This window comes from Sphaeramia orbicularis, chromosome 5 (genome assembly GCF_902148855.1).
Source record: "Sphaeramia orbicularis chromosome 5, fSphaOr1.1, whole genome shotgun sequence".
Taxonomy (NCBI): Eukaryota; Metazoa; Chordata; class Actinopteri; order Kurtiformes; family Apogonidae; genus Sphaeramia; species Sphaeramia orbicularis.
In genome coordinates this window covers 31,088,157-31,114,180 of record NC_043961.1, presented here as the reverse complement: position 1 = coordinate 31,114,180, position 26,024 = coordinate 31,088,157, and the positions used below count along the sequence as shown (strand labels likewise).

The 26,024-nt window shown below is 39.3% G+C and overlaps 2 protein-coding genes across 7 annotated transcripts in view; one reads left to right on the top strand and one right to left on the bottom strand.

The window, feature by feature from the left end:
• Nucleotides 1-17,156, top strand: part of crocc (ciliary rootlet coiled-coil, rootletin) — a 35,388-nt gene extending 18,232 nt beyond the window's left edge. For 3 of the 6 annotated variants that reach the window (XM_030133320.1, XM_030133318.1, XM_030133317.1), the window contains exons 19-37: nt 39-166; nt 655-824; nt 935-1,114; nt 1,455-1,589; nt 1,762-1,905; nt 2,186-2,424; nt 4,201-4,360; nt 4,702-4,869; nt 4,956-5,409; nt 6,097-6,269; nt 6,357-6,477; nt 7,401-7,564; nt 8,836-9,051; nt 10,579-10,803; nt 10,882-11,031; nt 11,862-12,062; nt 12,703-12,834; nt 13,807-13,980; nt 16,248-17,156. In XM_030133320.1, the coding sequence (XP_029989180.1) occupies nt 39-166; nt 655-824; nt 935-1,114; nt 1,455-1,589; nt 1,762-1,905; nt 2,186-2,424; nt 4,201-4,360; nt 4,702-4,869; nt 4,956-5,409; nt 6,097-6,269; nt 6,357-6,477; nt 7,401-7,564; nt 8,836-9,051; nt 10,579-10,803; nt 10,882-11,031; nt 11,862-12,062; nt 12,703-12,834; nt 13,807-13,980; nt 16,248-16,334 (3,421 nt within the window). In that variant the 3' untranslated portion in view covers nt 16,335-17,156. Of the gene's footprint in view, nt 1-38; nt 167-654; nt 825-934; nt 1,115-1,454; nt 1,590-1,761; nt 1,906-2,185; nt 2,425-4,200; nt 4,361-4,701; nt 4,870-4,955; nt 5,410-6,096; nt 6,270-6,356; nt 6,478-7,400; nt 7,565-7,686; nt 8,246-8,835; nt 9,052-10,578; nt 10,804-10,881; nt 11,032-11,861; nt 12,063-12,702; nt 12,835-13,806; nt 13,981-16,247 lie in introns of those variants that run through there. The other 3 variants (XM_030133319.1, XR_003935363.1, XM_030133321.1) reach the window with 3 other exon arrangements.
• Nucleotides 17,157-17,251: 95 nt separating this feature from the next.
• Nucleotides 17,252-24,714, bottom strand: mfap2 (microfibril associated protein 2). Its single transcript, XM_030133390.1, has 9 exons — nt 24,298-24,714; nt 22,594-22,654; nt 20,780-20,827; nt 20,413-20,439; nt 20,244-20,333; nt 20,071-20,112; nt 19,141-19,228; nt 18,102-18,175; nt 17,252-18,017 (listed from the first exon to the last, which is right to left on the bottom strand). The coding sequence occupies exons 2-9, from the start codon at nt 22,622-22,624 to the stop codon at nt 17,914-17,916; spliced, it is 504 nt and encodes a 167-aa protein (XP_029989250.1). The 5' UTR covers nt 22,625-22,654; nt 24,298-24,714; the 3' UTR covers nt 17,252-17,913.
• Nucleotides 24,715-26,024: the final 1,310 nt, after the last annotated feature.

The following is a 26,024-nucleotide window of genomic DNA, read 5'->3' as shown; positions in this document are numbered from 1 at the left end:
GTTGCTGCCTGTGTGACCTGTGTTCTTCTGTCCTGCAGGTCTGAGAGGGAGTCTTTAGAAACCAGTCTGTTTGAGGTACAGCAGCAGCTTGTTCAGGTGGAGTCTCGCAGAGAGCAGCTAGAATCCGAAAACCAAAGCCTTCGTATTCGCTGTGAGACTGCAGCAGGTGAGGATGAGGATGATGAGGAGAACACACAGGACACCAGAAAGAAAGGAAAATTCATGATGTCTGCAGCTTAGAATATCTGAATTTCTTTTTTTGCAAATATTCAGTCTTTTTTTCTCAAGCATGTATTTCATCCTTTAATTTCATTTTGTTAAAATGAGTCATGGTTTTCTGTGTAAAACTCCACATTTCTGATTTTTCAAAGCCTTAAACACACCACTGATCCTAATACAGCTTTTACTTCCAGCTTTTACTTCCAGTACTTGAACAGGAACAACATGATCCAAAGCTCAGTCTTAAATTTTGGTACAAATGATCTCAACAAGCATTAAACTATGACAAACTATGATAGACATATGCCTCAAATGAGCTAAACTGAAGTTTGGTATGATGGGAAGGACAGTTGGTCAGCATTATGACAGATTAAGAGCCTATCGGTTGAGTGTGCATGTTTTCTTCTCTTTTGTTTTTGTGGCTGGGATTTCCAGCTGAACTGAGGCGTGTACGCTCAGATGGGGAGAATTCACTGGCTCAGGCTGAGAGGGAGAAACAGGCTCTGACTCAGACTCTAAATGCTGCACAGCTGGAGGCCCAGCAGAGTTTACACAAGGCCATCTCCGAACATCAGGAGGAGGTGGAGAGACTCATCTCAGAAAAGGTGAGAAGGTTCTAGTTTACCATCAAAAGCACTGTTTGTAGAAGTAATCATACTCTTTGGATTGTGTTAAATTAGTTAATGCTAACAAACTTCTCTTCCTTGTTCCACAGGAAGTCCTGCGCCACAGTCTGCTCATGGAGCATGAAGTCACTCTGCGAAAGCTCAGACAGGAGATGGACGATGAGCTCCACAGAGCCCAGAGAGGACGAGAGGAGCTCCAGGATGAACTGAGGAGTCTCCAGCATGATAGAGATCAGAGTCTGCTGCAGGCGGAAACTGAGAAACAGCAGGTATGATTTGGCTCTGAAACACTGAAAAACTGTACAGTGTGATGCAGTGACGGTTTGGGAATATTAACACCAATTATAATGGGAAAAGGAAATCACCTTTTATTCATCAAAACTTCTCAAGAAATATATTGTATTTTATTTTTGAGGTTTTTTTTTTAGGATTTATGAGTTGTTGCACATAACCATTGGAGATTTACAGACCTTGAGTTTTGAAAATAGAGATAAAACCATCATTCATTCATTGGTTTAGTCCATATCCTCCAGCCTTACTGTGATATTATCAGATGCAGAGACAGAGTAGCTGCACTCTTTGTTAACTACAGGTTTTATCTTTGTGTAGGCTCTGTCGCTGAAGGAGGCGGAGAAAACAGTTCTGTCTGACAGGATGTCCAGTCTGCAGGCCGAGCTGTCAGCTGCAGCCCTGGAAGCTGAACGAATGACCAGAGAAGCAGCACTTGCCAAAGAACAGGAGCAGGTGATGAGAGAGAAGAGAAGCAATCCTGATGGCCTGTTCTGTGTTAAACCCCTGTTGTTGTTGTTGTTGTTGTTGTTGTTGTTGTTGTTGTTGTTGTTGTGGTCTTAATAAAGATGACAAAGGTTCAGTTGTATGTTAGGGCTCTAAATGGAGTCTTTGGTCACTTCCACAGATCAGAGTTGGAGCTCTGACCAATGAGCTGCTTGAACTTCGCTCTCATCTTGAGGATTTGGCCTCAACTCATGAAAGGGAGCTTCATGGGCTCCGTGAAACCTGTACAGACCTACAGTCACGAGCTGATGTGGCTTTCAAAGAGGTAGATAATCCTCCTATAGAAAGAACCTTGAAGTGATGAATGACAAAATTAAAAAATTCAGACATGCCTGCACCAAATTGGCACAATCCCCTAAATTTGTCATTCTAATTAAGATATTCAGACATTTTAATTAACATTTAAAACATCAAATGCAGTTTCCTTTGCCAAATTTTCTAGCTTCCTTTGCTGTCCATCAAAAGGTCCCAAATGAAAAGATTAAATACTGGTAACTAAGAAGTCAACTCTGTTTTGATTAAACACTGATACTTTTTCCCTCCAGTTGGAACAGTGCAGAACTTCTCTCTCAACCAGCGAGGACACCCGAGACCAACTTAGGAGAGACATACTGGAGACTGAGCGTCGTCTTAACCAAACACAGGATGCAGCAGATAACTACAGGAGAGAAGTGACGGAGCTACGACGAAGCCTCGGTGATGTTACCAAAGAGAGGGACACCCTGAGCCAGTCCAACACTCAGCTGAGAGAAACTCTACGGAGTGCCGAAACAGAGAGGATCAGGTATACAGAGGAAACTCACGTGACTGAATGAGTTCATCACAGTTCAACAAAATGCACACAAATTTTGGACTGAAATATGTGCCACCAGAAACTGAATTTGAATCATGAAAACTGAATCTGAGTTGTATAATTTGAAATTGAATTTATCAGTTTTGAACTTAAGTCCAATAAACTTGAAAGTGAATGTAAGATTATGAAGCTGAATTCAGTTTCTCTGAAACTACAGTACATTTTATCCTCACTGAAAATTCAACTCTAATAAAACTAATAAATTCAATTTCGAATTACACAATTCAGATTCAGTTTTCATGATTCAAATCCAGTTTCTGGTGGCACATATTTCCTATAACAAACAGTCAAAGCACAAGTAGATTTAGAAAACATCTTTATTACCTAATGGACAAATGTACAACAAGTGGCAGATGATGAGTCCTATTTCAGTTCAGTTCAATTAGAAAAAAAACAACAAATTCAAGTAAGCGAACACTTGGCAACTGAAGTGAAAACAGAGGGAATAAAGTCCCTTAAATGGAAATAGAAAGAAATTGTTAGAAACAGGTTCAGGATGGTTCATTTTCTGCTTCTGTTAGTTGGGGTTAGTGGAAAGAGGAAAGAAAAGCATAGAGACAAAATAGAAATGTGCATCTCCAAAGAGGAAACATCACAATATAATACAAATCCACTGTAAATCTCAACCCATTGTTGTCCTTGTCTCTAGTTGAATGTTTGTCTATAATAGGTCTATGTTTAAGTGTGATTGGATTCATTTTGTTTTTGGGTTCATGTTGAAATTGTATGTCGTGAGCAAACAAAAACTGAAGGCTTGTATGTGTTCACATACTTGGCCAATAAAGCTGATTCTGATTCTGATTCTGATTCTGAGTCTATCAGTCGAGTGAGAAGACATGGAGTTTTTAACATGTCGTGGTGACATACACTGCCTGACCAAAAAAAAAAAAAATCCCACACACAACGTCAAGACATTTATTTCACCATGCAAATGTCAAAATAAATGTCACAATATTAATTTCTTTCCAGACTTAATTTTAAGCCAAGATCTTATTTTGATGATGGGTATGTTCATCCACTGCTTAAAGTCTTTTTCACATCCCAAAGATTCTCAGTGGGGTTCAGGTCTGGACTCTGTGGTGGACAATCCATGTGTAAAAAATGATGTCTCATCCTCCTGAATGACTCTTTCACTACCCCGAAGAATCCTGACATTTTCCAGTCTTTATGCTCTCCAACAAATTGATGGATGTTTAAGAAATGAGAAGTCACTCACTGCGTCAGTTTGCGTTGAATAACTTGTTTCCCACAGAAACATATTAATCACTGCAGTAACTCTCTAGTTGAAGGATCTTACTAGGTGGGGATGTTTTCTGGCCAGGCTGTGTAAAACATACTCTGACAGAAACTAAAAGAACACGGGACATGCTTGGACTTTGCAGATGCTATGCATTGCAATGTGTTTTAAACTCAGCGCTTACGTGTCCATAAAAAGAAGTAATGAAATAACAAACAACACACAACCCAGATGGATTCATCACTGTGTGTCCCTCGGAAATACTTCCTTTTCCACCTGTGCTATTATAATATCTTTCTGTATTTGCATCTTGTGTCACACTGAAGTTATTTTTTTAATTTGTTTGACTTTTTTTTATTTGCATATTTTCATCAACACTCTCTTGACCACAGTAGAGAAGACTCATAGGCAGAAGTAAAGGAAATGTAAGATGTTTTCATAGTTACTGACGGTGTGTGTTTGTGTTTTAGCGCGAGACGACAGTGTGAGGAGAAGGAGCAGAGGTTGGCTGTGCTGGAGGAGAATCTGTCATCGACTCAGAAGGAGGTGACGGAGCTGCGCAGCTGCCTGAGGGAAGTGGAAAGGTCACGACTCGAAGCTCGCCGAGAACTGCAGGAACTCCGCAGACAGGTCAGATTAACAGATGCTTCCCCTTCATACGTCCATATCATGCAGAACAGAAACTCAGTGATAGGTGCAGTTTTTTGTATAAAAGGCGGTGGTTGCAAACAATTTCTTTATTTGTGAGTAAATCCTGAATGTGAAGATACAGTAAGAAGTGTGTAGTATTTCTGTGTTAATTAATGCATGTAAGGGTTTCATCATTTTCTAGTTACTACAGAGGCAAAGCAAAACCCAATGTGTGGTTTTGAGCATGGACTTAAGCCCAGGGGGAATAAAACATGAATGAAGTGTTAACATTTTTCTTATTGGAGTGACTCTGCTGCTTTCCATGCTTTTTTTGGCTGCAGCTGAAGGTGTTGGATGTAGAGAAGGAGCAGAAAGGGAAGGAGGTGGCGGAGTTACAGACTCGGCTGTCAGTGGAGGAGCAAAGGGAAGAGGAGAGAGGAAGGGAGGTTTTCACCCTCAAACAGAAGTTAACAGACGCTGAAACAACACGGGATTCCCTAAAAAAAGAGGTGAGAATAACAGAGACTGAACAGATCTGTGGTCTTACATGCTGTTTTTTCATGTGTTGATATTTCCACTCATTTTTTTCCTGTAGTTGTCCCTGGTTCAGAAGCGTCTGGTGGACTCAGAGTCTGGCTGGAGGAGCTGTGAGAGAGAGCTCACCGCTCAGCTGCAGGAGGCGCGTGGCTGCGAGAAGAAGCTGCAGGATGAAGCTAAAAACCTGTCTGTACGCACTCAGTCGGCCCAGGACTCCGCCGCTCAGTCCAGCCTGCAGCTCAGTGAGGCGCAGGGCCGACTCGCCGCCACCGAGGCAGAGCTGGCCCGGGCCGAGGCCGGGAGGAGGGACCTGGAGTTCCGCCTCAGCAGCCTCCAGTCGGCGCTGACCCGAACGCTGGGCATCGGAGCAGGAGGCAGAGGAGGCAGAGGGAGGAGCCCCGGGGGGAGTTCAGCATCACCAGGCTCTATGTCCCGCCACCACAGCATCTCCCCCCTACGCGCCTCACTGTCTCCACCTAAAGGTCAGAACTCTGATACTTTTACTGAATTCCCTCTAACAGGAGTATCACATACAGCCCAGTTAGCCAGACTAGTAAAATGATATATGTAAATGATATATATAGCCTATAAATAATGACAACTCTTAATTTTTGTCTTTGTTTTAGTGTGAAAAAGAAAAATTCAATAATGAAAATGTTCGCATTTGCAAAGTATTCTTTCAAAAGAAAATGTGAATAACCTGAAAAAAACTGAAATTTCTTGAGAAAAAGTGCAATTTTAACAATATTATGCCTCAACTTATCATTTACACATATACATTACAGATCACGGTGGCTCTACAAATGCACAAAACATTTAGTAATAGGCATAGTATTGTTAAAATTTTCAGAATTTGGAGTTTGGAACTAAAATGAGTTTAACACCTTTGACTGTTAATATCTTCAGTGTACTTGTCTGTGTGCACTTTGCACATCCATCTGGTGGGCCTGACTGGAACCATGTGCAGGCTGTGGTGACATAGTGATAGTGAGGAATCTGGCCTTGTCTAAGCTCACACCTTGATACCAAAAAATCAACAATAAAAATGAAAAGAAAATCTTAAATATCCTCAACTCTCTCCTAGAACACTAAATAGTAGAGCAGATTTGAGCTGGTGTCATGTGGTTGGAAAGTGTCCTTTAGATGCTCTGATTGTAGTTAAGGTTCATACATAGTTTTGACTAATTTTGAGTATTTAATTTTTACAGAATGTCAAGTAAGCACCCCTGATAATACTTTTGGTTCGGGACCTGTGTCTCCTGAGAGAGGAAACACTCCACTTCCTCTGTCTCAGCCAGACCTGGATCCTGAGACTCTACGAAGTGGACTGAGAGACTTCCTCCAGGAGCTGCGTGATGCACAGAAAGAGCGGGTAAATGAACCACGCAGTACAAAATAACAATAATACAGCCAGGATACTTCACTGTTCACATGTTTAAGGTAACTGCTGAATTTTTAGGATGATGCTCGATGCCAGATGGGGACCTTACAACGGGAACTGGAGGAACTTAAAGGGGAGAGAGACTCTGCACAGAGCCGCCTTTCTCAGACACAAAACACTTTACAGGAATATCTAGAAGGTGAGACGAGTTGACTTTATGCCCCGAAGAGGAAGTTTTTTTAACTATAGCGCTTTTGGAATACATCCTTTTGTTGGAATACCTGTGTTTATTTATTTATTTATTTATTACTGATTATACCTAATACATTTACTCTAGAAAGTACCTACATGACATTTTCATGAATAAATACCTCCATTTGCTGTAAATGACACCATCTCCAACTTAAGCTGCAGCACTTGATAGTTTTTTAGTGTCACTGGGCAAAAATTCCATTACTACCTTCTGTGTATTGTCCATAAAGTGTCTAAATTGTCATTTGTCCACATCGCCGTTCATCCTTAATTGTTGTTGGAGTTCAGTTGGACTGGTTTTGTTCTTGAAAATGTTTTTCATCCAAGAGACTTCATCAGTTCAGAACTGAAAGCTCTTGGAAAAGAGATGAAACATTTTCAAGAACAAAACCAGTCCAGTTGAGCTTTCAAAACAATTAAGGATGAACACTTAAGTGGTTTGAGAGGACACGAGACATCTACATCTACTCATTCCCTTTGTTTAAGATATAGAAAATGCACAGTCAGTTAAGTCTAATCACAGATATTTTCATATATGTTGGGGGTTAAACACATTACTGACAGCTGTTATTACCAATCACTGATCAGATTCTGTCCCATGTGACCTTGATGTAATTCTGTTACTCTCCTCTGTGCTTAGAACACTTGGAAAACAGCCACAATTTTCCATTACAGCTTTAAATAATGTCACGTCTTTTATATTTGCATTCATTCTTTTGATTTTGACTGAGAGGAAAGAGGTGCAGAAGAAGAGTGTATGTTTTCAGATTTCAATTCCTGCAGCTTTATTTAGAAAGAAAATTAAGAGCAACTTTAACCATGATATGCACAAATATGTCCTGCCTGAAGACATCATTTCTGTGTTTGTAGGGAAGAGACTAGTGGATGAGCGTCTGACGTCCACTCAGACTCTACTCCAGCAGCAGGAGGAGACGGTGAGGAGAGGAGACAGAGAGAGACGAGCTCTGACAGACCGGCTGAGGGATTTAGAGCGAGCGCTGCAGGCCTCTGAGACGGATAAGAAACACACCCAGGTACACACACACACACACACACACACACACACACACACGCACACACACACACACACACACACACACGCACACACTCCGGTGCATGTGTGTAAACACTGTGTATCAGTATGTGACTTTCACAGCAGTGACCACTGATCGGCCACGTCACCATATGGCAGCGCTCAGTGGTAGAGCAATATTATGAAGCAGAAACAGCCGGGAATATGATAACAACATATGCTGCTGTGTTACATCCTGTGTGCTGTCCTCTGTCAGCTCTCCATACGTCTGTTTTTACGCCAGTGTCTTAAAAATAATTCACCTGGTACACAACAGGAGGAGCAGAGACACAAGGTGAAAGTGGGACTCTAAGTTGAAGCAGCATAAGGCAGACATGACTAGGACTTCATTTATGTGTGTTTTCCAACTGAAGTAAATGCATGTTTACCAGATTTATGTTTAATTTTGAAAGAATGAGGCATTTTTTAACCCTTCAGATTCTATGATCATGCTAACATGATCAGATCATGTGACATTTTCAAACCATTGTTCATTGGGCGTGTTTGTGGTTTTTAATGAAATAAATACTTTTTTTTTTTCAATTTGGATTTGATCATTTTTGTGTATTTTTGGGCTCAAAATGTTAGTAAAGTAGGTTAAAGTGAAAAAATAATTATCAGATTATATAGGTGAAGTTGTGCTGATACCAAAGGCATAATCAAAAACTACCAAAAAGTCGAGATGACTCAAGATGATTTTTGGAGAAAGCAGTAACATTTTGTTTGGATATTCCACCTTCATACAGTTTACAGAGATATGTAACACTTCAGCAGGCTGTTAATTGAGACTTTTTGTCTGCTTTGCTTTGTCTGTAGTCTGTAGATGAACAGTTTAACATGTCTAAATTTTTCACCCTTTCGTGATTTATGAGCAAGTTTTCTGTAAAAGGACAATTTTTTTGCTCAAATTGAAATTCATTCAAAGTTTTTTTTTCCAAATTCTGTTTTTAATTATGTATAAATATTGAAGATAAGCTGTTGAAAGTCTAAAGGAGGCCTGTCCAAATGAAGTGAACGTGGATGCAGCTGTGGGTCATCTGTGTGTGCTTTGTGTTTGTTTGGCCTCTTAGTAACAGTGTTTTGTGCTGCCTTTGCAGGCCTCTGAATCTGGGTATAAAACCCAAGGTCGTCATTATTAAATAAAGACGTTGGTGCTCTAACTCCTCACTAACTTGTAATGAAAATCAAAGTCTCTGAGTCTGAAACACCTCACTGGTTCTTCCATCTGTGCAGGATCAGTTGAATAAGCAACGAGCTGCTGAAATGCGCCTGGAGGCAGAGAGGAGACGCCTGCGGGAGGCGCTGGAGGCAGCTGAAGCCAGGGCCACCAGAGTGGAGCTGGGGAGGCGCAGTCTGGAAGGGGAGCTGCAGAGACTCAAGCTGAGTCTGGGAGACCGGGAGGCAGAGAGCCACGCCTCCCAGGAACGCCATGACTCTCTGCTCAAACAGGTACAGCAGGCCGATAGAGCCCTTTCACTTTGATACAATCTGAACATTATTAAGCCTCAAATAAACATTTAGAAGTGAAGTGGACCAACACCTGCCTGCCGAAGGGTCCAATCCGGCCCACAAAATGAATATGTGAGGTGCAAAACTTCAGTCAAGGGTGTTACTAATTTTAGTTCAGTGGCCACACACAGACCAATTTGATCTCAAGTAGATCAGACTAATAAAATATTGTAATAACCTGTAAATGATGACAACTCTAAGTTTTACTCTTTTTTTTGTTTTTGTGTGAAAAAAGTAAAATTAAAGTTTGAAATGTTTACATTTACAAGCTATGCTGAACAACCTGAAATGTCTAAAGAAAAAGAAGTGAAATTTTAACAGTGTAATGCTTGTTGCTAAATGTTTTGTGCCTTTGTGGATCTACTGTGATCTGTAATGCACATGTGGAGATGAGATGCTGAGGCACAATATTGTTAATATTACACTTTTACTTTTTTTGCACTAAAACAAAGAGAAAGATTTTGTGTTATTATTAATAGGGTGTTATGCTTTTATTTTACTGACCTGGCCTGTTTGAGATCAAATTGGACTGTATATGGCACCTGAAGTAAAATGAGTTGGACACCCCAACATTAAAAGAACAAAACATGTTCTCTTTTCATCAGCTGGATGCTCTGCTCTGTTACAAGTTCAGTATAAATCAATAACAATATTCAATGAAAAATGTTTAAAATTGACATCATGTGTCTCACACACAGACACATTTGGAATCTGTAAATTTGCAGCCATTTTTAATTAAGTTTTTTAATCAAGTCTGCCAGATGTAACATGTTTCCTCCACATTTCTCAGTTCAATTCAGTTTATTGAAATAGCAACAATTAAAACTACATAACTATCTCAAAGCACTTAATAAATTCAGGTTAAGGCCTTAAAAATTATACACAGAGAAAAAAACAACAAAACCTCCTAGAACAAGTCCATGGTGACAGCGGGAGGAAAACTCTCTTTAAAAACCTCTGACAGAACCAGGTTTCAGGTAGGCAGCCATCTGCCTCAACCAGCTGGGAGGAAAGAGGAGAAAGAAAACAAAAGCACAGAACAAACGCAACAAACAACAGGGACACTGGACAAGATGGACAGGTTGGGGTTGTCTGGGCAAGTTGGAGACCAGGAGTAGAAGTCAGGAATATATGGATCCAGAACCAGAGAAGCAAAACACAAACTGAGAGACAGAGGAGACATAACATTAGTGGCTTATAATGGTAACATCTGTGAATACATATTAAATGGAGAAGTCCTCAGTCAGTCCGGTTTCATTCTTTGTGCCCTGATGGCTTAACATTTACAGCTGTAGAATAGTATGATTATATGAATGACTGACTCCAAAAATGTCACAAACTCTGCTAATGAGTGTGAAAAGACCTCAAGATAAATCTCATCATTCTGCTTTGTGAATGTCAAAGATTCCTCTACTTGTTTCTGATGACATCCAGACATATACCATCTAAACCTTGGCCTTATTACAGGTGGCTGAAGGTGAAGCCCGAGTGTCTCTGCTTCAGAGAGAGGTGGACAGGCTGAGTCAGGCTCTGCTCAAAGCACAAGAAGGTGAATCTTTACTCAAAGAGAAGACCACTTCACTCAACGTGACCCTGCAGGAGGCGTCAGCGGCTCATAGCAGCACCCAGAGTCGAATGGCTGCTCTGCAGAAGAGTCTGAGTGTGGCTGAACAGGACAAACGACATCTACAGGTGAGTAACACGGATGGAAAAACCAACGGCTGTGGACACAGGCTGAATGGTGTGTGATGATCTGTCTGTGTCATTAAGGAACGAATTGATGAAACCAGGGCGTCATTAGCTGAAGGGAGGAGACACATGGCTGCCCTCACTGAGCGTGTGCAAAGCCTGGAGAGTGAACTAAGACAGAGTGAGGCGAGGCGAGAGGAGCTGGAGGCGGAGCTCGCCAACACACAAGAGGTATGGGACATAGATAACCATATTTATTTGTGTATCAATCTGTGTGTTTTATAATATGGTAGTTTTTTTTTAAGTGTCAGACATTTTAGTTGAAGTCTTTGTAGTGCTTGGGGATTGATGAACCACTACACTGTGTGACTTTTTTGTGTACGACCCTTATCTTAACTAAAAAACAAAAACAGCTGGTACACTTAAATAAGCAGTCAATTCTGTAATGGTGTTACTGCTTTTAGAAGTGCTATGGATGTCTGCTCAGAGTATCGAGAGAGGGTTCAAGTAACTGATAAATACATTTGTGGAAAAAGTTTTCAGAAACCCTTAAAATTTTTCACAATCTCAAATATTATCATGAAATAATAGCAGAACTTTTTTTGCATGTTTCCAAAGGTGTGGCTGAATCAGAGCGCCACAAACTAATGCAAATTATTTTTTTGTTTTTTGTTAACATGAAAAAATAACTCAACTAAATTCTTGACAGTTTTAACATGTCGTATCCTGGATGTGTTTCATCATCTACTGAAACATCCAGTTTTGCCCTCGACGGAACAGAACACATGCAGAAGGGAGCGTGTGGGTTTGGAGAATGAAACAATACTTGGCTTAGTTCAATAACTTAAGAGTGATTCAGTATATGCCTTATATCACAAATGTATGGGGTGTCCAAAAACTTTTTTCCACTAGTGTATGTGTTATGTTGTGAGGCCAAGAAAGCCAGTACTAACTGAGCCGTCATTATGCATGGTGAAAATAAATCATAAACTTATATGAAGACATAGTTATGCAAAAAAGAACGTTAAATAATCCAGTCGTATTAATTTTTTTTCCGTCAGAGTCTGCGTCAGCGTTCGGCCAGTCTTACAGAGGCTCAGCGCAGCATCCAATCTACCCAGGCAGAACGGGCCGCTGTAGAGGACCGACTGCGTGGGCTGCAAAGAGCGGTCGCCATGCTTGAGACGGAGAAAAAAGATGCAGAGAGACAAGCTGTGAGGCTGGAGAAAGACAAAAATGCACTGAGGAATACACTGGATAAGGTCAGCACTGAATATTTAGTCTTTTACAAAGAGCCTTTTGTGAATTTCAAATCCATGAACTTATGGACCCGTGTTGGGTGGTTTACTGCTCAGATGAGTAGGGTGTTGGGGAAAATAACATGCAGTTTGGGAATTTTAAGTCTTTATTTTGATAAGGACAAGGTTAAAAAAATGAGCAAAATGTTTATAAAAATTACCACACACTGAAAGTCCCAAAAGTTAGTGCCACTATTAATTTTGTTGATTCTGCAGGGTCTAAATAAGCATACATATTTATTTCTCATTCTTTATAGTCTTAAAGAAAATACAGGAAATAAGTGCACAGCCTTAAATGACACACAAAAAAAGGAACTAAATTGGTTCTAAAAGTTAAAGTGACTATTTCATGTAACCCCTGACCCCATGACAAAAAGCAGCATAAACAATTAGAAACATCTGAGATATGTTGAGTGAATCCTCATCGAAAACATCAGAAACTTAATGCAATAAATCTCATATTGTCTGAACAAAGGGTTACAGACACGTTAAGTGCAAAGGGATGCCATACTAAATACGACCACTTTCAGAAGCAGTTTTGTACCTGATATATAGGATCTTACACTTTCCTTTAGTCATTTCTATATATGTGCCTTTTTTTTAGGTTGAACGTCAGAAGCTGAAAACTGAAGAAGGCAGCATGCGTCTGACTGCAGAGAAAAGCCGTTTGGATCGTTCTTTAAACACTGCAGAACAGGAGCTGCAGGAGGCACAACAGCAGATACTGATGCTGCAGGTTTGAAGCAGCAGCACTTACAGATTCCCTGATAAATCATACTGGACTTTAATACCACATGTACACAAACCACCGAAAAAACACTCTAAAATACAGGCAGACATGGTTTCAAACTGTTGCTGAGAAGTAGGAAAAAGCTGCAAAGTTTGCTTCCTTAAAAGTTTCCCACCTCTGACAAATAAAAGTTAGGATTTTTAATGAGAAAAACATCCTTATTATGAAAATCTGTTCATATATATTGAGTTACAGCTAACATTTTATAGTATTTTATTAATATTTTAAACATACCTTCAGTGAAAATCAAACCTTTTAAAGTAACATTCTGTGAAACTGCTTAAATGACTTTATATAGTAGAGATTTTCTTTGTGTGTGAGACTCCATTTCCCTTTTTTTTTTCCCTCTGATTCAATTTTTCTTTTTTTCCTGCACCCCTAATTATCTTTACTGCTTCACCACAGATTTACCATAGATCATCCCTCACAAAAAGAGTTCAAACCAAAGCTGTTAAATATTTCTGCAGAGACGTTGCGCTGGTAATATGATGGCAACCACAAAACCTGATATAAACAAGCAAATAAATAAAGTTACAGTGGGTTTCCTAAGAATTTAGAAATAACCATTAAAGTTGTTTATTTCAAGCTGTTGTCAAATCTCCAACTGCTCATTTTTCTTTCTTTGGTAAAACATTTCCAGGCTAAAATATTCATCAACAAGCTGTGAGTAGAAGGAGGTGAAGGAGGTGTATTTAGTGTCATTGACTCTTTATTGGGGACCATCAGCCATTTGTCCCAGGTCCTTCTCAGACCAATAAAAACCACAGATGTTAACTGTTACTGAAATGTGAGCACTGCATATTTGTAAATCTGTCTAAATACCCTGATTATTAAAGGTTTAGTAGTGTTTTTTTGCAGACTTTGAGCGTTCTGGTTCACATTTGGTGACTTCAGTCTGTGTGTCTTTCTCTTGAGTAGACTCAGATGGCTGAGATGGAGCAATCACACAGTTTGTGTGAGAATTTAGTGAGGCAGCGTGACGAGGCCAGACAGGAGGCAGAGAAACTGAAGACCAGTTTCAGAGAGGTTGAACGAACTCTGGGCACCAGAGAGCGAGCTCATCGACACCGGGTCAAAGGCCTGGAAGAGCAGGTAGAGACGTCATGATGGAGAAGAAGAATCTGTATTTGTCAGTATTTCATACATGAGGACATCCAACACACATATCGAAACTATCCCCTCTGCATTTAACCCACAGACACACAGGAACACATCACATACTGCAGACTAGGAGCAGTGGGCTGTTATGTCAGGCCTCTGTGGAGCAAATGGGGGTTAAGTGCCTTGCTCATGGGCACATCAACCAACAGTGTATCTGCTTTTACAAGGAACTGACTCTTTGGTCAGAAAATACAGCACAGTGGATATGGATAATCTGGTACTTTATGCATTCAGACCAAACTAGAAGAACATTTTATGCTTAGACTAGAGAAAATAAATGCATGTAATAAAGGATGTGAAATAGGAAAAAGAATCCAGAGAATAAGAAGAATTTAACTCACGTGTCAGCACAAGCCAGTTCCATTAATCTAAAAAAACAATAACTGTCAGTTGAAAATGTTAATCTATTGAGGTGGGGCATGTTTATGTGAGTTATTTTATTATAGTTTATGTCTGTGGGAGCTTCCAAACATAAACACTAGATGCAAATTACAGAGAAACCTCTAACTACATTTACCTCAGATGTAAGAAACATGTATAATTTCTTTAACAGAGCTGCTCATTGAAGTTACATTAATGCCAAAATGATGTTCACATATGCACGATGTCCATGACTCACCTGCGAAAACATTTGTCTGTCAGTTCAGCTTTTACCTGCACCCCTGTACTCAGTCATCAGTTTTGTAGTACTTGACTGAGGCTTTTTGAAGATCTTGGATAAAGACGACTCGGGATTTTATTTCAAGGCCACAAGTGTGTGGATATCATTAAACTGCCTGTGATTTATGGTGAACGGCATTACTCTAATTTGATGCAAAACTTCCTGCTCCAAATGCATCCAGTAACTTGACGATTTGACATTTAGGAGAAGATGCTGTGATTGTGGAAACCTAAACCTCAGAGGGTTCATCTATAACAACAAAAGAAAACATAGAGCGGTTTATAAATTCTGCAATGCGGTACTCAGCAATAAACTAGCTGTTGTCTCTGTATCTTATTGAATACACATGTAAGCCCTTAAATACCTTATTTTAGTGTTTTGGATGTAAAAAAAATCAACTATTTTGACCAAATTATTCCATTCAATCCAATATTCATATATAGTCATTATGCACTTTTGGGGTTTTTATCCAGTCTTAGTCATGACTTGGTCTCAGTTTAGGTGGTTTTAACTACAACTCTAAAAAAATTAACAACCAGTAAGACTTCTTGGTAGTTCTTCTTATTTCAACTGGACTGGTTTAACTGAGAAGAACTACTAAGAAGAATGATGACCTGGGCAAATGAGAACCTACACAGACAACCAGTAAGACCATCACACAGAGGACTATGCATCAGGATGACGCAGTGAAACAACAAGGCAACAGAATTACAGATTGAACTGACAAAGAAATGTTTTGTCACATGTTCCTCTGACATTTTTTGACACAAACGGTGACTCATAAAGTACTGGAGAACAGGGGTTGCATTTAAGTGCATGTCGGATGTTAGTGTCCTGAAGAAGAGCTTTATCCACAGCCACTGCTGTAATAAGTGACTAGGGGCGTTAGAAAATATCGGCTCTGCAATATATCGCGATATTTCATTTCATGATACTGTATCGATACTAACAAGTACTGTATCGATATTTTCAGGTATTTATTCAGATGCAGATATTGTGGAGGTTTATTTATGTTTTTTGTTTTTCTTTTTTGTTTATGTTTTATCTATTAAGTATTTAACACTGTTTAATTAAATAATGGTTATTTGAAGCATCCTAAATGCACTTTTTACTGTCTGAGAGGCAGATGTTTGTTCCTTTGTTGGGACAAAAATAATATTATGATGTTAGTTATGAACTAATAGAATATGAACATTTGAACAGGATTTTAAACTGTAATGTCTGTAAAACATAATTTAAGTTTTAACACTGGAACATTTTGTGATATAGCATTAGATCCTGCTGTGATCAAATAAAAATGTGTTTAGTATTTGTACATATTTCGGGTGTAATTTAATTATTCAAGGAAATAATCATTTTTTAAAAAAGAAACAAACAAAAAATTGCCTTTTTAACAGTATCATGATATATCATGATATATTGTATTGTGATCCTAGTGTTGTGATTTGTATCGTACCGCCAGATTGTTGCCAGTGCACACCCCTATAAGTGACGTACTTCACAAATAATCATATATGTCTTTCTGTTGTCACTGCAGGTGTCCACTCTGAAGGAGCAGCTGCAGCAGGAGATAAAACGGCGGCAGCCTTCACTTCCGTCCACTTTACTGCCGGCAGGAAAGTGATGCAGCTTAAAACCAGAAGCACCAGCACATGAAGATTTAATCCAGGGAAAACCAACTTAATATGAATTTTTGAAGCAATATTCACCCACAGAAACATTCCCCAAAGCAGTCCTAACTAAGCTTTATTGTTTTGTATTTCAGTGTGTGGCACTGAAGGCACTACTGTCTTTTTGAAGGTGTTTTATTGTTACAGTATTGTACAGTGAGGAACATTTATCTCAACCGGCAGCACACTTAGAGCACGTAGCTGTAGCGTGAACGCCAGCAGCCTGCTGATTACTGGCAACCATCTGTACTTGATCCCTGCTCAACATCTTCTCAAACTTCCTGCTCTTATTCAAGAAGAAACCCAAATCACCACAGGATTCTCCTCCAGACAGAATCTGGATGTAGTGCAGGAACGAAAATCACAGCTCTGCCAGTTTCGCAGTTTGGCCTCAATTCCTCGACATTTATGTTAACAGTTGAGGACACAAAGAGAAGGAAGGAAGGTCTTCATTGTGTGTGTGTGCCAGGAAACTAACAAAATGACCATAATGAAGGAGCTGCGCTGTATCTTTTTCCAGCTACAGGCGTAAAGACACTGTGAAAGGACTCAGACCACAAGCGATGAAGAACTGCAGTATGATAATAAACCTGAAGTTTATGTTTTTCATTAGTTATTTTTAGTTTTATTAGTTGTATTAAAGTTTTTATTGACTGCATGAAGACAGACAAACTGACATATCAACCTAGATGATTAATAGTAGGGATATGATTTGTATGGACAACACACATGGAAGCCACATGTCTGCAAGAAAATAAACTCACTCTGCTCCATAATTCCTGTCTTGCATAAATACCTTTCAGCACACTGACGCAGCCTCAGATTATGTTACAGCAATGATTCATGTTTGACTCAATTACACACTGAAAGCTGTAGTAAAAAAAAGTTTATTTTTTTCTTAGTCTTTATAGTGACCGTTTTACAAAGCAGTAGTACAGAGGCTGTTGGTGAGATGCCTTTTTAAAGCACTTGTTGCCACTGGGATATGAGTACGTAGTTGAGCACAGATCCAGGCGGCAGCAGCACAAATGCTGAGGTCACTCACCACCTGTTTCTTCACATATCTCATGATCTTCAACAATGAGACTTAACGACGGCTGGATATTGGTTAGTTCTGTTTGATGTCAGTGCACAGTTGCCATCATCATAATAATGACTGCTTTTTAACACAAGTACAGTAAAATATCAACAGACACAATGCAGGAGATTAATATGGTAAAGAATATGTGTTTTATGTGCATCTCTAATACTTAACTGTTCATAGCACCAGTGTGATGATTTTATAGCACCAGTGATTTGTACAATCATCAAGGTTTTTTTTTTTTAGAGTATATTTATCCATACACACGGGATCTACTGGGCAGACATATATAGAAAACACACAGATAGACAGAAAAGAGAAGTGCCTTATGCACAGGAGTAATGAGATGTTCAGGAGGGGTGTGAGGGTGATGTGAGGAGGAGAAGATGTGGACGAGTGGTGGAAAAAGCGGCAGTATTTGGGCAGGTAGTGTCCCTGATCTCGGTGCTCAATCAACAGCCACCGCAGCTCTTTCCACAGCTTCCTCCTAGTGATGCACACTGGCCACTCAGCGCCGCCACGCCACAGCGAGAGAACTGATCACGGCACAGATCCGCTGCAGAGAAACACAAGAGTTCAAATTATACATCATCACAAACAACAAAAACACAGGCTTATAAACAGAGTGAACTGAACCCACCTCTGAGCAGTTCTTCATGTGCACACACAGTCCTCACGCAAACCTCCTTGTTGATGACGTACACCCGTCGCAAACTGAACGAAAACACATGTGAAGGTCACAAGTGGTGACTGCATGCAAGTGGAGGTGAAGGAGTGGTTTTACCCCAGATCACTGTGACAATCAAGACTCCAGTGAAGTTTGACAGATGAAAAAAGACTCAGCATCCCTCTCAACCAATGGGTTTTCACTCCATGCTCCCAAACTTAAACTATTAGAACCCACCCGTTCTTGTACAGTAGCATTTTTGTATTTGTCTTTATGTATTTTTCCACTGCAAATTACATCCAATACGAATTCTTGAATATTTTTTATGATGCAGATTGTTTTCATTCTTACTGCATTATTCATCCTGTACAGAAATCAGTTAAATTGTTTTGAAAAATGCTTCATAAATATTATTTACTTGCATCAACATAAAAACCACAGAATTATCTATTAGTAACGGCAGACTAGAGTGAATATAGAAGTTTTTTTGTGTACATTTAACATTTCATTTTGTTTATAACTTCCCATTATATTTTCTTATGCTGATATTTTACTTCTCCTATTCTATTCTATTCTATTCTATTCTTTCAGACTAATTTCATTCTTCCTATAATGTAATGTAATGTGGTGAATCTGTTCATACAAGTAGCTGTGTCTGTAGGCTCAGTATTCCTTCTTTTGTAGACACACAAACACACATTCGACTGATGTTGCTTATAATTCAATTTTGTCCATGTGGGTTTATACAAACAATGAGGTAAATATGTGACTTCTGGCCAAATATTGTTTGTGGTCTCATGCTTGTTGCATCACACTTGGATTTTTCTTGGCTTTTTCGAGGCCGTGAAAGAAGGTTTGCTGGGATGAGGAGGCTGAAATCGAACTGCATGAAAGTACCTGTGTTTGTTCGTCTTATAAACTTCACAGGGGCTTTGGCTGATGCCTGGGTAAAGGGTTAATGACAGGGTTTTAATAGTTGGGGTTAAACTATTCCTTTTTAAGTCCTACTAACCTGTAGAAGCAGAGGCTGTTCAGGCACTGTTTGCATGGCTTGTGGACGGAGTACAGTCTGGTGCAGGGGTACTGCTCCTCTCTGCAATCTGCAAATCAAATATACAACATAAACAAGTGGTGCCAGGCACAACAAACCCCGCCCCTCACACATACTGTAGCTTATTTTGGCATCGATCCAGCTGATGTCATCATGTCTATGTGTGTGCTGATGTCAGCTTATCAGTTACCTCTATATATGAGCTAAGTCTGAAGTAAACTGAAACAAAATTGATGTTTTTATAGACATTTGAAATTTTGCCCATTATAAGTATATGGGAGATGTTTTTTTTTTTAATTAATAAAAATTTTGAACTTTGACCTACTTTTCCCCAAATGTAACAATATCTATTCTGGATCACTGGCAATCTATAAACCCAATTTGGTATGAATTCAACCAATAGTTTTGCTGTCACAAACATGTGAAATTTCACCCATTATAAGTAAATGGGGAAAAAAAAGATTTTAATAATTCATTAAAAATTTGAACTTTGACCTACTTTTCCCAAAATGTAATGATATATATTCTGGGTCACTGGCAATCTATAAACCAAATTTGGTATGAATGCAACTAATAGTTTTGCTGCCACAGACATTTGAAATTTTGCCCCTTATAAGCAAATGCGGAAGATTCTTTATTTAAAAGTTCATAAAAAATTTGAACTTTGACCTACTGTTCCCAAAATGTTATCAGATCTATTCTGTGTCACTGGCAATCTATAAACTGTTTTTGGTATGAATTCAACCACTAGTTTTGCTGCTATGGTGTTAACAAACAAACAAACCGAATCAAAAACAATACCCCTTGCCTCCCCTTTTGGGGGTGGGGTAATAATGTTTCTGTCTGAAGCAAACGACTGATTATGGGTGTTTTTGCCTTTAGTTTTCTTACCAAGAGGGCCAGGCTCTGTGGGCTCTGTCTCCAACTCAGACCCTGATATCCACAAGGAACACACAGGTTTACAAATGAAAGGAAACCACAATATAAACCATTTTAAATAGACAGTAACAGCAGCTTTGTGAAGAACAACCTGGGATTCTGGCAGCAGGACTGAGCAGATATACCTGTTTTTTCTGGACGGACCACTGGCTCAAGTCGAACCTGCTGCTGGTAGGTTCCAGGAAGAGAGTCATGGTTGTCCAAGTCTACATTCTCTAAACAGGAAGATCACTTTCATCAACAAAGATATGTAAATAAGAGAGCAGCATTTCTGTGAACCTGGACATGCATTACCTGGAAAATCATAAGGATCATAGTTGTCTGCAAAGCCATGGGGTGTGTGAGGGAGGAAAGATACATAATTAAATCAACATTGGGAAAACAATAACACACACACACAAACATATAAAATGAAACACCTGCATGCCGAAACTGAAAAACAAACAGCTTGCAAGGGCATGACTTCATATGCAAGATGTTTGAGTCGGTGATAACAGTTACTGTGCGGGTGGTAAATAACAATCGGAGGAGGAGCGAGAACTGCCCCGGGCTAGGTGACACATCCGAGGACAGGACGGATCAGAAACAGATGTGGAGAGCTCTGATATAAACCGATGCTGAGCTGGAACAATCTGAGCCAATATTCTTGTAATGAACTCACCCAAATAAGGAATGGGTTCCTGGTACTGGGCCTGGGCGAGCAGCAGCACTGTTGAAATTTGAGAAAAATAAAGTTTTCACAAAGATACAGTGATGAAAGAAACACAGAGGTGGAAAGTAAGTTATTACTGAGTCATGTCTTAGAAAAAGTGAATAGATTCAACGTGTCATAATTACTATATAGTTGTGTATGTTGTGTATTAGTTAAACAGTAACTAATGTGATGGATGGATGGATGGATGGATGGATAGAGGGATGGATGGATGGATGGATGAACAATAACCAATTAAATATTTGAAGAATTTCCATTCAGATGTTTATTATCTGTACTGTTTTCACTTTAATCTGTTTACAGTATCTTTTGGTGCTGTCAAATGATTAAATTTTTAATACGATTAATCACAGGGTCATTGTGGATTAATTTCGGTTGATCACAATTAAATATTCATTTTTAATCTATTTTAATCACGTTTCATTTTGTATGAGCAAACACTCAAGAAAGAAGAGAATATATATGCACTTAACGTGTTTATAAAACACCTTCAACAGTTTTGACAGAACAACTTGAAACAAAACAACTAGAAATGACTGTTCCGTCTCTTTTTTTTTTTTGAACTTATATTTCCATCTAGAGGGCCAACATGCTGTTTAGTGTCTTCCATCTTTATGGGTTGGTTCTGCTGCCTGTCACTACAAGATCAACTGCCCATTTGCCCATGTGCGATGCTAACTCTACTTAGACAAACTGCCCCAAATGTGTTGGTCAAGATGTTCAGAGTCATTCTGCGCTGCAGATGGGTTAATTGTGTTAAAATTTTTAATCAGATTAATCATGATGATGGATTAATCTACGTTAAGGCATTAATTTTGACAGCCCTAATATCTTTGGAAGATAATTATCAGACTGCCAGATTATGGTCAGATTTTCACAGTGACCTTTTACAATATCCTTTTTTTTTTTTTTTTATCATGAATCTGAGAAATAAATTAATTTCATGAACAATACTTTGGCTCTGATGCAGCCACCTCACCAACTTAGAAAACAAGTAACAACTCAGTGCAAATTCACTTTTGCATATATAGATGTATTTTGATTTACTTCTGAGAGGAATATTCTTTATTGACTATTAAAAAAATCACATAACTTTATATGAAATCCAGCTGGAGCTTGCTGCTTATTTGAAGACAATGGTGAAATGTTCTCTTTTAGTAAGGTAAAATACACTTTTGAGGTTGTTTTCTTTTTTTTTTTTTTTTTTTTTTTTTTTTTTTTTACATTTTGAGACCACAAATGTAACCATATATTAGTTGTAAATGTCAATAATAATCAGTCTCCTCCATTAATAATAATCAAATATATCCTTAATGTATTATTTTATTTTATCATGTAACTTGTATTTTCGATTCCTAAGTAGAAAGAATTGGATGATTTTTATTGGATTTTATGCTTTACAAGAGGGCTGCTAAATGTGGGTTAGTTCAGTAAGAAACCTGTATCCATGTCTAGTTTAAACACACTTTTTGTAATAAATTGGTATTTATTTTCTTGCTTCCCTTTGAGTCTTTGGTTTCATTAAAACTGTCTGCGTTCATTCCAAACACTATGATACTAATTGTACATTAATGGGATTCATGTTTATATGTTCTTTATATCTGTCTCTATTAAATAAACCATTAAGACATGCTATTTCATGGTGACAATAAATCCAAAAGTGGAATTTGAAGTAGGGAAAGAACACTGTGTCCTTTCCTTCATGGTGTTTTAATGATATTTAAGTGCTTGGGGTTTTTTTTGGTTTAGGATGGTGTGGATACCTGGCATGCAGATGAGCAGGAGGACTCTCATGGTCACTGTGGAGGTAGACTGACTTTGACACTGGGGGAGGAGCGTGTGAACAAACAAAACAGAACAACATGAGTACAGGAGATTCCTTTTGGTCTCCTCCACTCCTTTCTCTTCCTCCCGTTCCCCCCGCCCTCCGTCACCTTTCCAACCCCCCACTGCTTTCCCCTCTCTGTGCCCTCCTTCACCCCTCCGTTGTCCCAGCTGCCCCCACCCCTTCTCCACGCTCCACTCTCCACTGGCCCCAAACAGCTATGGCAAGAAAAAAGGGGGGAAAACTCTCTGACAGCAAGAATGTGGCACGTCTGTCTTCCTAAGAACAATCCCTCTGTTTTCCTACTTTTCCTCGCTGCAGCAGACAGTCTCGAGGCTGAATTCCAGGAAAAGAAACAGAGGACCCCTCTACCCCACCCCTCTTTCTTTTTCTCTCTCTGTGCATTTTCTTCATCCCTCTCTCCCTCCCTTTCTCCGTCTGTCTCCACATCCTTCATTTCCTTTCTGTCGCCCTCGCTGGTCATTTCCTAACCCCCCTCCTCCCTCCTCCTCCTCCTCCTCCTTTGCCCCCTTTTTTCTTTCTTCTTCACCATGTGGTCAGAAAAGACCTGAACACTGACAGCATCAAGACATCTCTGACTTATAAATCACATTATTATGACTAAATCTAGCTCTAAATTTAATTAAGGCAGTCCCAGCGTGAAAGTAAATCCATTACCTTGGCTTCCTGTAATAACGACTAAACTGCTTTTCCACTTATTGTGGAAAGTATGAATGTCCCTCCTCTGTTGCACCACCACTCCATTCACACAACATGAACCACTTTATGTCTGCTGTGCATTTTTTATACATCTTCATTTCAGGCCTGCACATACAGTGTAATAGTTTCAAAGTCAGAGTGGACACTAAACATATGATCTGAACACTGTCTGCACTCTTCTGTATGTGTATCAATAAACCAGTGCTTGTATATGTGTACACAAACACACACACATTCTTGTGCATCACAGTGGCTATCGGAAACCATATGTTTTCACAGCACACATCTGGGAGTGATTAGCCCCCCTCTCCCCACTGAGTCCTTTCCTTCCCAAAGACCCCATCTCCCCCCACGTATGAGCACACACATGAACACACACTCATTAGTAGGAGTTTCTAAGGACAGCAACAGGAGATGCACCATTATCATCCTTTTTTTTTTATAGCTTGTCTTATTGTTTTATCCAACTATGACAAATAAAAAATGTAAGAAGTTTCCATGTGCCCTCAACGACCCCCACTCTCATGAGGCAACTGATTTGTGTGTATGTGTGTGTGTTTAGTTTTCCCTCTTGGCACCCTTTCCCCATTGTAGTGCCATTACTGCAGGCTGTGCTGTGAAGTCCCTCCTCCTTCTTCTCTCCAGTGAAAACACAGGACCACATGTCATCTCTCAACAACCGTAAAGAAACACTGAAATGATCCCTGAGTTTGAAATAAACGCCTGAAATGCTCTGATGGCCTTGAAACACTGACTAGATAACATGCAAGGATCTGCAGGATCACCTTGTATCTTCATTTTACCCTCATATCTCTCCACACCAATGCATTTCAAAGTTAACCCACATGTGCATGGCATCAGAATGCAAATATATTCCAACATAAAGGCTGAGATGTAAACAACAGGTTATTTCAGAACTCACCTAAGTTGGATTTTGTCTGCTCCGACTGGGCTCAGCTCTCATGCGTCCTCTGAGTGCAGGAGGACCTCACAGACAGCGCCACATTGTACCACCCCACATCTGTAGTCTCCTCCCCGTCCAGTCTCAGCCTCCAGCCTCCAGACCTCCGAGCCCCCGGTCCCGGCACAGACCCGCACATGACAAACTAGAACAGACTCCCAGAACACCTGTGTGAAAATACTGATAAGCAAAGCAGATCATTTAGTGAAGGGAAAGCGACAAAACTGTGCATAAATTTGCTCCAAGTAAATAAGGATAAGTGTAAAAGTGTACAATGACCCAGTTATTTTCAATCATTAATTAGCTTATAAGCTCCTGTATATCCTCCTGAGACCCAGTAAAGTAAAAGTTTGGGCTTTTTTACATTAAATAATTACCTTAATTGGAAACAGCATGATACAACAGTTTTTTTAGATACATTTTTATTTTATTTATATTTTTATGGAATGTCCTTTGCAGTGGATAATGTTTTTTTTTAACCTATAAAGACCCAAACATCCACCTTTAACCCTTAAAGACCCAAACGTCCACCTTTAACCTAAACCATCTACTGATCTAACCTGTTTAATACCTGTTGATCCACTAATCCTATCAATCCATGTCAATAATTGGTGTAAAATACAGTTATTCATCTTTTCATGGTCATCAGATATGACCCATTTGGACATTCAGAGGCTCAATAGTTGCCATGGAAACACCGTCATCTTCTCCATCTTCACCAGTAAAATCCATGGAGTTGGATCAATGACAGTGGATGGACACACTGGGTTTATATTCAGTTAATGACAGATTTTGCTGAAAAAGTCAGTTTTTCATCAGTTTTCTCTGTTTCTGATATAATGACCATCAACTTTACTCTAAGCTTTTATAAACATCTATATGATCAGTGAATTAAATGTTGGAAAATACCTGATTTTCACTCAAAAAAAACACAAAATACAGAAGATAATATTACAATAAATGGTGATAAACCACTTAAGGACGGTTAAATATAGATGAAAAATTCATTTGGGAACTGCCACAAATGTCACACTGGGTCCATATGGGCTAAGTAAAGCTGTGAAACTCTTGATCTCTACAAAGGACAAAAATGTATTGCTGGGTCTCAGAAGGATACGAGGATGTTACATGTTTTGCATTTTTATTTTTTGTCTTCCAGTAGCGACAAAAGTGCAAAGTCAAACCCAAGAAACTTTACATCTGAGTCTGAGATAAAAGCTCACAAATGGAAAACTCATTCATTTTGACAGGGTTAATATACTGATCTTTAAACCCTGCACTGGAGGATGTTACATTTTACATTTCCTCTCTCCCTGTGTCTGTTGTCCTCATTCCCCAAAAGCCCAACGTGGAGTCAAACTTAAGTCACTGTAGAGTTGAATCTGAGATAAAAGTGGAAAAAGTCCAAAGTTGTCAGATTTTACGGTTGAAACATGTTTGATTATTATCCGTATCATTTGTAGTGTTATATAACATACATTTTAGAGACTATTCCTCAGTCATGTTCATGCACTGACATAAACAGACTGATTATTGGTGTTATCCTCCTGAGATCCAGGATAGTCCATGTTTCTGCTTTTTGGCATGAAAAAAATGGTCTTGAATGCAAACAGCACGACTGATATCTTTTCATGAATATCTTTTGCAGTGGACAGCTTCTTTTTTTTTTTTTTTTTAAAGAAAGCTGT

Excerpts from the sequence above, each read along its gene's own strand:
- mfap2 (XM_030133390.1), bottom strand. The coding sequence starts at position 22,624 with ATGAGAGTCCTCCTGCTCATCTGCATGCCAG. Across the intron at positions 20,828-22,593 it reads CCTGCTCATCTGCATGCCAG|TGCTGCTGCTCGCCCAGGCC; the intron begins GTATCCACACCA and ends AAATTTCAACAG. Across the intron at positions 20,334-20,412 it reads TGATCCTTATGATTTTCCAG|AGAATGTAGACTTGGACAAC; the intron begins GTAATGCATGTC and ends CTTCCTGTTTAG.